We start from the raw sequence: 10,640 nt of genomic DNA, 5'->3' as shown, positions 1-10,640 counted from the left end.
GAGGATAAACCCATTTCCAACTCACTAGACCTAACTTCCCCAGACATTTTCAGAGACTTAGCCACTCTAGCAGAATAAGAAACTAGAGAAATAAAGAGGAAAGGACAAACCTAACGAACAATCCTCCCCCACGAAGAAACTAACCCACTTGAGGCACTCTCCCTCCACAACCTCAAGCAAACAAACTAAACGAGCAAAAAGAAAAGCTACTGAGGGATAATTGACTCCAACAGAAGAGTAATCTACCATGGAAGAACATAAAAAGAGAAAGGAGTACGAAGCACTTACCAGGAAACGCAGAGCTGAAAAAGAAAGCCTGAAGAAGAGACAAACCCTAAAATGCCAACTGAACAAGGAAAGATTACAAAGAAAAGGAAACAGGAGGGAAAAATGTGAAATCGGTGACCAAGGCATGCGCGAGAAAGCTGAGAAAAGTTTGCACGTTAGACACATCCTGACCGTACACTTGGCCATCAACGAATTTAATATCAACTTATCATAAGTGTGCCTTACACAGAATACGAAGCATTAGACGACTATGTTTTCATCTTGTCTAACAGACGAAAATTAAAACAAGGGGGCAACTGATGAGTCAAAAATTTATTACTGTCATTAAGCTAAGATCGTCATTAACCAAGAGAAGACATTATGCATTTATTGCGCTCATTGATGACAAAGCGTAACAGACAGAGTAATGGCCACAAAGTGAGCTGTGAACTTCAAACAAAGATTTTGTAATGCACTAGCCATTGAGCATAAATACAGCTATTCATTGCCCATTAATGAGGCACACAACTGTAAAAGAGAAAGGAACAGAAGTTAAAGGTACACACAAATACTCTACAAAAATCACTCTCTAGTCTATTCTTTCTAAATTTTTTCTCCCTCATTGACTTAAGCATCTGAGGCAGTTTGGCTAACGCCACACTAGTGTGTTACTCTTCCACCCAATTCATTTTGCAGGTTTTCCTTCAACAGAGACGACCCCAATCACAGCTTCGTCCATCCACTACGACAAGGAGCTCAACTGCCAATTTCTTGCATCATCATCTAGCATCACTATTTTTTAAATCATAAGTAGATAATAAAAAATTTACTTAAAAAAAAAACTTCTTCAGTGAATAATTCCTCTTTGATGAGAAAGATGAAAGGAAGAAACACATACAAAAGAGATTTGGGCCATTCAAATCTGAAACTGAACTAGCAAGGACCCATCTGGGAGGTCCGAGACGTTTAAAAGCATGTGATTTGTATATGTAGTTTTGTTTTATTTTTTATAATTATATGTATAGGTTTTCACAAAGTAGGCTTTTGGTCAAGTGGATCAATGATTTTTTATTTTGGATAAATACAATAGGATTTTAACTTGTAATATCCACATTATAATAAATAAATGATCTTTGGATTCAGATCCTCTAGATTTTTTTAGAGTATTCTACCAAATAGATTCCCTTAAATCATAACAATTCTTTTATGATTTAAGGGTCTAGATTCTGCCATGCCACCTTCATTAACAATAATCTATATTTTTTTTTGTTTGTAACATTATTTTATTATTTTAAGAGTATTGTTAGTGGAATTCTGACATGGTAAAATCTAAACCCTTAAATCATAAAAGAGTGGTTAGAATTTAAAGAAATCTATTTGGTAGAGTTCTGTAGGGAAATTAAAGGATCTAAATCCACAATCTTTATCATTATGCTAAAATAGTAAAATGCCAATTAGATCTTCTCTAAAAAAAAAATACCAATTAGTTTATTTTTTATAAACGTGGTTTAAATTTCAAATCTCTAATTATTAGACAACAAAAATTTTACTAATTGATTTGACTAAAACCCACCGTTAGAGGAACCACATCAGTTCGTTCATTTTACACATCCATTTTACACTAAAAACCAACTTTTTCTATTTTACACATCGATTTTTACAAAATACACACATCAATTCATCTATTCTATCACCTCTTTTAATTAAATAATCAATTTTCTCAAAATTTTTATTTTTTTCTCTCAACTACCCCCTTTAATAAGTGCGCGCTCTCTCTCTACCCATTTTTTCTAATTTGTTGCTCTCTCTCTATACCCATTTCTACTCATTTTTCAGATCAACTCTCCCTCTCAGTCTAATCCATACTATCTCAGTCACAAGCACCGATCCACAGCTCCGATCAGGCAAGACCCGATCAAGCACCGATCCATAAGCACTGATCTCCCTAGTTCCGATCCACAAGCACCGATCAGATTTGACCAGATCAGATTTGACCGAGATCTCCCTAGCTTCGATCCACAAGCACCGATCAAATCCAAGATCTCCCTAGATTCGATCAGGCAAGACCCCTCTCAGTTAGATCTCTCTAGCTCAGATCAAGCAAGACCCACGAGCTCCGATCAAGCAAGATCCACAAACACCGATTGTTCCAGTCAAGCACCGATCATTCCATAAGCACCGATCAAGCACCAATCGTTCCAATCAAGCACCAATCTGTCTCTTTGTTGTTGGTCCGTGTGGGTTTGTTTGTGTATCTCTGTGTGTGTGTGTTTTTTTTTTTTTGAGCAAGTGTATCTCTGTTGATTTATCTGTGTGGATGTGTTTGTGTGTGGGTGTGTTTGTGTGCATCTGAGGAAAAAAAAGAAGATGAGGAAAGGAGAAGCAGTTTGTAGAGCACAGAGAAGAGAGAAAAAAAAACAGGCAAACGTAAAATTAATAAAATAAGAGATAGACGAGCTATAGTAACTGTGTAAATATACACGGTTGCTGTAGCTCGTGGATGAATTTGCACATCTTTACCCAACTTTACACCCACTGATGTGGGTGTTTTTTTTTTTTTTTGCTTTGTTTGGTGTTGTGATTATTTTTAATAGTGAAATAAAAGAAAGAGAAATAATTGTACATTTTTTTTTGTTTTTTATTTTTTTTTAATTTTTTAATAATTATACTCTTTATCACTTAAATAAAATATCAATCAATTTTTAGTATTGACAAAATTTGAATTTTATGAACCCGTTTGATAATATTATTCTAATAACGTTATTTAAGTGTTGTGAAAATACGTTTAAGTAAAATAAAATTGTGAAAATACAAACAACACAACCAAACAAGTTTTAAATTTTTTATTCAAAAATTATGAACTTTACCAATTAAATTAACTACAACTACTCTTTTTTTAATACGGTAGAAAAATGATTGTACTTACCACGTGGTAGTACTTCTCAAGAACATTGTCGTTATGCTTCAAGAGCAATGGTACTGTGCAGCAGTTAATGATAAGGAATTAGTGGCAGATAAATAAAGTGGTAGTGATGCTTACGAAGATGTAAAACTAAAATCTCACTGAAATTCTTTTCTTTTTCTCTTCATGGCGAACGCTACCACCTCTCTCCCTCTGTTTGAGAAAATCCCTCGTAAAAATACCATACAGAGAGGGTTTGATATCATTATCTTCTTTCTTCTTCTTTTACTCCTTGTTTATCGTCTCTACTTCCTCAACCATTATGGTTTCATTTGGATCCTAGCCTTCCTATGCGAGTCATGGTTCACTTTCACTTGGGTTCTTGTCATCAGCACCAAATGGACTCTTGTGGACTACAACACCCATCCAGACCGCCTCTTGCAAAGGTAACAAATATCATCTTGTCAACAATTCTCTAATCTTCAATCATGCTATGATTTTAATGATTACACTATCATTTTGCATTGCTTTTCCTTCATCGTGGTGAAATCTCTGATGTGTCATTTTTGCTATGAATTTTACTTGGTTTGAAGCATATATAAATGATTTTTTATGTTGCTCCTAACTTTTAATTTGTAATTTTTTCATATGAGGGTACCCGAAGTTGAACTTCCCTCAGTGGACATGTTTGTCACAACCGCAGATCCAGTGCTGGAACCACCAATCATCACCGTGAACACTGTGCTCTCTTTGTTGGCAGTTGATTACCCTTCTCACAAGCTAGCTTGCTATGTATCTGATGATGGCTGTTCTCCTCTCACCTATTACTCTCTTGTCGAGGCCTCAAAGTTTGCCAAGCTTTGGGTTCCATTTTGTAACAAGTACAATGTTCAAGTGAGAGCTCCTTTTAGATACTTTTCAGGGGATGATTTCACAAAGTCCAGTGGCAGTGATACGTCAAGTAACTTTCAACAAGAGTGGAAACGGATGAAGGTAATATGAAGGTGTAGTTAGACTTAGATCTGAAGATTATTATCTTAAATCTAAAAAATTGGAATATCTTAGAGAGCATATGTTGTCAATGGTATCTTAATACAATAAATCTAACCGACACAACATTTTCTACATTTATTTACAATTATTGAGGTGAAATAGTGAATCAAGATGTGGAGGGAATTAGTTTTGTCTCTAATACAAGGGACTACAGAGATACGGAATGCCTTATCTTCTTGTTTGTTGACTTGTTTGTCTTTCATGTTTGTAGGATGAGTATGAACAGCTTTGTGTAAAAATAGAGGATGCCGTCCAAAACCAAAACATCGTGCCATGTGATTTAACAGCTTTCTCCGAAATAGACAGCAAAAATCATCCAACCATACTCAAGGTACTGTTTTATAGTGTCGTTCCAGTGCGGGCATGCATACAGCATTAGGAGAAATTATAATATCTTCCTAGTAGACAACATCATTTGTCCATTTTTCCACGAAAAACTTTTCACCTGTTTTAAATTACTGAGTTAGAAAAAAGTTTTAAACAGAAATTAACTATTAATTCAACAATTATAAATAAGTGAGTTATTTAGTGAAATGATGAATAAGTGACATGGTCCACTATGTGGATGGTATAATTACTCTAGCATTAGGCAGTATTCCAAATCAATATGCTATCATTTTCGGACATGCGTCAGCTTTAGTGTAAACAACAGAAAATGCTAGAAAAACTAATATTTTTACAAATTGTTGATGTAATAAGCAGTTATTAATAAATGAAAAAAGTAATATTAGTGATGGGTTTAGATGAGAACCAATAAAAATTAGTCACAACAAAAATTTGTAAAAATGTTATAAAATAGTTTATGGTTGTAACATTACTTGTAAAATAATATGGAAAATGTTAAAACCATAAACTATTTTACAATTTTTTTTTATAAAGTACTAATGTAGTGAGTGATTATTTTTATTTTTGTTTTGATAGAAGTAGAGTGATTATTTTTAGTTAGTGTACATAAATTTATTTTATTGATATGTAGATATAAAACACCACTTAAATTTATCATCTTAGGCAACTCTATTGAGCCAGCCCGAAGATGTAAATATGCACGATAGATAGGAGTGTAGTTTGCAATTTGTCTTTATATTTTTAATGACTTTAGCATTTTTCAAATTTAATGATAATAACTGGGTTTTTTTTTTTTAAATTTTAAAAAGAGTTAGTCTACTATTTTTCTCATCTCCAAAATGGTCAACAAGATATTAGACTAATAAAAACTCAACTCAATTGAAAACCATAAGCACCTTGGGGGAAAAATGTTGGCTTTAAATTTTATAAATTAATATTATATACGGAAGTTTGTCAATATTAGTCACCTAATCTTTTACATGGCCACACACTAGACATTTTCTATCTCTTTCTTAACACCATCAAAAGTTATAACAATGCATCATCTTATTTAATTAAGGCAGAGTAAACATCTTTTCTTAAAAAATAATAAATTTTTGTTTCTTTTTATTAAACCTTACGTTTGAATCAAGATATTTGATTTTCTATATAAAACTAAATTTAGTTTGCATAGTATTAATTCATCAAATTAAACTTTGTTTAGTTAGTGTTACATAGATTTATTTGATTGATATTTAAATATAAAACACCACTTAAATTTATCATCTTAGGCCCTAACTCTATCGAGCCAGCCCTAAGATGTATATACACACTATGCATATGTATATATACCCTTGAACAAAAATCCATGGTTAACACTGAATCAAAGTGCACAAACTCAAAGTGAATTCAAATTTACGTTAAGAATCACTAGTAAAATGGTAATGAAGCCTAGTATACCATCTAAAAGGCTTATTTGGGTTTTGTTATTGTAGGTTATATGGGAGAACAAGGAAGGTCTTTTAGATGGGTTGCCAGGTTTGGTCTATCTATCCAGAGAGAAGAGGCCAAATCATTTACATCGTTATAAAGCGGGTGCTATGAACGTTTTAGTAAGATGTTTCTTATGCCAAAGAAATTTCAAAAACTCTTATATGATTTTTATAAAACCTAATAGCTGTGATATTTATTTAATTTCCATTTTATTGTTTTTATATTGTGAGTAGACCAGAGTCTCTGGGTTGATGACAAATGCCACCTACATGCTGAATGTAGACTGCGATATGTATGCCAATAATCCAAAGATTGTTCTTCATGCAATGTGCCTCCTACTTGGCTCGAATAGTGAAAAAGAAATAGCATTTGTTCAGTTCACACAAGCTTTCTATGATGGATTAAAGGACGATCCTTATGGCAATCAATTAGTGGTTATGCGTGAAGTGAGTCAAATTTTCAAATCTTCACAAACAGGAGTCTATTTTCTTTTTCTCTCCCAACTACAAACAATGTAATTTGTACCATATATAGATTATAGTGTGCTATATGTGCACTAACGAAAAGTACTTACTAATTGGTTTGGTTTGGTATTGCTAGTATATGGCATGCGGATTTTCTGGACTGCAAGGTATCTTCTATGGGGGAACAGGATGTTTTCATAGAAGAAAAGTTATATATGGCTTACAGCTAGATGATATAGATTCAGTAAATGGTAAGAAAATAAATTTAAATTTTCATTTACCATTCCTCTACAAACAAAGTAAATAGAAAATTTATTTTTAATAGTTTTATGTGGTAACACTAGAAATGATAAGCATAAGGTTAGTTATGTAATTTTTTATTTTTTATTTTTTTTTTGGTTTTTAAAATTTTTATAGCATCATCAACTGTATATATATTTTAATACATTGGGTTTGGCAGAGGAAATATCAAAAAGAGTTGGGAGTTCAAAGGAATTGATGAAATCAGTTTCTCATGCTTTCAAGGGAAAGACAAATTCACCAGATCATCTTTCAAACCCAATTGACACAGCATCAAGGAAGTCAATACCGTACCGGAGGCTGTACCGGTTTGGCCACCGGTACGATATATTTTGGATACCGGTCAATACCGGTGTACCGTTTCGGGTTTACCGCTATTATATATATATATATATATACACACACACACACACATACCAAAATCTCTAGAACCATGTTTATAAACATATAATATTTCACTTATATTATAGTAAATATAAAAGTTTATTATAAAACATTACCTCAATTCAAAACAAATTATTCATAGTTTTTGACTTTAGTATCAAATAAAAGAAAAAAAAAACACAATATAAAAAATAGAAAGTTTAGTTGTTCATTGCATACTAAGAAAACAAATAATACTAAGAAGTTAATGTAAATAAGTTACCATTATGCCTTTACAAAAATTCAAAAATTACAAAACTAAAAATAAAAAATAAAAAAAAAACTTTTTTCTGTACCGGCCGGTACGCCCGGTACGGGCCGGTATTGCCCGAAATTGGCCAGTATGGCCGGTACGCGGCCGGTACGGCCGGTATTTTTTCCGGTACAATATATAAGTGTACCGATACCGGTGCACTGGCCGGTACGGTATGTACCGGCCGGTACGGCCGGTACCGGTACGGTATCGGCCACACTGCACAGCATACCAAGTTGCCGGTTGTGGGTATGAGCATGGTACTAGCTGGGGTAGACAGGTTAGAGAATAAAATTAATGGTACTAACTACTAACTATGCATTATATATTTACATTTTTATTTTATTTTATTTTTATATAAGACATAATATTGAAACCATTGATATTCATATCTAAAATTTCCCTCATTTTTAAATTCTAGTTATCACTATTAGAAACACCTGGAATTGGTAGTCCTCATTATATTAATGGATAGTTTTTTTTATTTTATTTTAAATTTCTCTTTCTATTTTATGGTGGAATTAATTTAGTCAAAAATCTTGTAGTTTAGTGCCATTGCCTATTAGTATTTTATATAAACAGATTTAGAGTCGAATCCTCACTCTCATTGTTGTAAACATTCAAATTTTTTTTTTTTGGAAATCTAGTTTGACATGATACTATTCATACTTTTGTTAATTTTTTCTTTTGGTTGGGCCACTCTCATCATTATTATTATTTTTTTCTAGCTGGGTTGGTTATATGGATCCACAACAGAGGATATTCTCACTGGGCTAAGGATTCATAGTAAAGGTTGGAAGTCAGCTTTTCTAAGCCCCAACCCACAGGGCTTTTTAGGGTGTGCACCTTCTGGTGGGCCTGCCGCAATGACCCAACAGAAGAGGTGGGCTACCGGTCTGCTTGAAGTTCTCTTAAGCAAAGACTGTCCCATATTGGCCACCCTTTTTGCAAAGCTCCATTGGAGGCAGTGCTTGGCCTATTTATGGGTTTTCACGTGGGGCCTACGCTCTATCCCAGAGCTATGCTATGCTTTTCTGCCCGCGTATTGTATCATCACAAACTCCCATTTCTTGCCCAAGGTACCTTCCCATGCATTTTGTTCTTTTTATGTACATTTAAGTAGTTTAATATCATTTTTTTTTTTGTGCTAAACAAGTAGTTTAATATCTTATATCATGCATAATGATCATGTTCATCAGTAAGTAATAGAATACATGTGGAATAAGTCCAAATTTGACAAATCATATTGATGCTGTGACAATGAAAATATAAACCACTCATTTTTCATGTCATTAATAGAGGTCAATCAACTTGATACAGCTATTTACATTATTGGAAGTTAAAACTGTGTTCATGCAGGTCCAAGAGCAAGCCTTTTATATAGCAATAGTTGTTTTTGTCATCTACCACCTTTACACTCTATCCGAGTATCTAAGAGCTGGCCTCTCAGTCCGATCTTGGTGGAACAACCAGAGAATGGCGAGAATAACCACAATGAATGCATGGTTGTTTGGATTTCTAAGTGTCATTCTCAAACTCTTAAGAATATCCGAGACAGTCTTTGAAGTTACAAAGAAAGACAAATCCACTTCTAGTAATGGCGCTCGTGATGTAGATGCCGGTAGGTTCACCTTTGACGAGTCCCCAATTTTTGTGCCAGGCACAACCATTTTAATGGTGCACTTGACTGCGCTCATTGTGAGCTTGTTAAATCTGCAACCGCCAGCTCATAATGGGCTTGGTTCTGGGCTAGGCGAGGTCTTGTGTAGTGTGTGGTTGGTGCTATGCTTCTGGCCATTTTTGAAAGGACTATTTGGGAAAGGAAAGCATGGAATTCCCTTATCCACTATATGCAAGTCAGCTGCATTAGTGTTATTATTTCTACACTTGTGTAGAATGACTATAATGGGTTGAGACTTTGGTCGTGAAATTATTTTGTTTTCTCACAGTGGGTTGAGACTTTATCCCTGAAATTATAAACTCAAAATGGATTGAAACTTTAATTTTGAAAATCAAAAGCTGTTCTAAGTTGTTAGTCGTTGAAGTAGGTGATTTAGGGTATGTTCCTCCTTGATGAGGAAGGTATTTTTAAGGGTCAGTATGGATTTGTTTAATCCACTGAGCTAGAATTGGGATTAAGTTTTTATCCCTGGTTCATAGGTTCTGAATGGCCCTCCAAAGAATCATGGTAATAATTTTCTCTTATTTGTTGGTATCATAAAACTCGATATCTCATTTGACTTGTTTGTTGTTCATATGTACTCAAATCTAATAACTTGAGGTTATCTACTTGAAAATTTCTTCCCCATTTTACTTTGACGGGATCTGAATGTATATTATGTGCTATCATGCATCATATGCCATCAATTAACTTTGCTACTACTTTAATGTACTTACACGGATCCTGTAACACCAATGCCCTCAAAGTTACCTCGCAAAAGTAAGAGCATTAAGTATTATGTAGGAACTTTGATGTTTCATCAAAACCATTATATATGTGAAGTAGCTATTTCAAATTTGAATTTGATTGCTCTATTTGATTCCCTCCTCTAAACCTTGAGTTCTGTAGGAGTATTTTGTCTTGTTGTTGGTGCAAGTTTCTGTTGGAAATAATGCAAAAAAAAAAAAAAAAAGTTTTGTGATTTTGTAAACAACAAACATAACAAATTTTTTTTAATGTTTTAATAAATAAATAAAAATTAAAAATTCTCATAGAATGGATAAAAATAGAATGATGAGTGAATAAATAAAAACAATTAAATATACTCATAAATTGGATGAAATAGAATAATTTATGCAAACCTAGCATGGGATTGTGTTTGCGCTATTTCCTTAAGAAATAGTTCGTCCTTAAGATGTTGAAAATTATATTTTAGGAGAAGACATAACGCATAAAAAAAAAAAGACTTTTGTGACTTTGTAAACATAAACAACAAATATTATAAATAGTATTTAATGTGTTAATATATTAAAAAAATTAATAATACTAGCTCACATAATTGATGAAAATAGAATGATGTGTAAATAAATAAGAGCAATATATTAAGTATACTCATAGATATAGACCGATGAAAACATAATAATTGACGCAAATCTAATCAAAGATAGTGTTTGTCACTATTTTCTTAAGACATATTTCGTCTGTAATAAATTGTGTTTT

At 33.3% G+C, this 10,640-nt stretch overlaps 1 protein-coding gene across 3 annotated transcripts; it reads left to right on the top strand.

Annotated features, from left to right (window-relative positions):
* Positions 1–3,278: 3,278 nt before the first annotated feature.
* Positions 3,279–9,498, top strand: LOC142640631 (cellulose synthase-like protein H1). Of its 3 annotated transcripts, none has more exons than XM_075814812.1 (10): positions 3,279–3,615; positions 3,823–4,162; positions 4,434–4,553; positions 6,043–6,159; positions 6,274–6,486; positions 6,641–6,755; positions 6,965–7,078; positions 7,711–7,760; positions 8,209–8,559; positions 8,840–9,498. In XM_075814812.1, exons 1-10 carry the CDS (start codon positions 3,356–3,358, stop codon positions 9,392–9,394), a joined length of 2,235 nt encoding a protein of 744 aa, XP_075670927.1. In that variant the 5' UTR covers positions 3,279–3,355; the 3' UTR covers positions 9,395–9,498. The 3 variants fall into 3 exon arrangements, with proteins under 3 accessions (XP_075670927.1, XP_075670929.1, XP_075670928.1); XM_075814813.1 differs by having other exon boundaries at positions 3,476–3,615; positions 3,834–4,162; XM_075814814.1 differs by lacking the exon at positions 8,209–8,559.
* The last annotated feature ends 1,142 nt before the right edge of the window (positions 9,499–10,640 follow it).

Source organism: Castanea sativa, chromosome 6 (genome assembly GCF_040712315.1).
Source record: "Castanea sativa cultivar Marrone di Chiusa Pesio chromosome 6, ASM4071231v1".
NCBI lineage: Eukaryota > Viridiplantae > Streptophyta > Magnoliopsida > Fagales > Fagaceae > Castanea > Castanea sativa.
The sequence above is the reverse complement of the archived record's forward strand: the minus strand, read 5'-3'. Positions and strand labels throughout refer to the sequence as shown.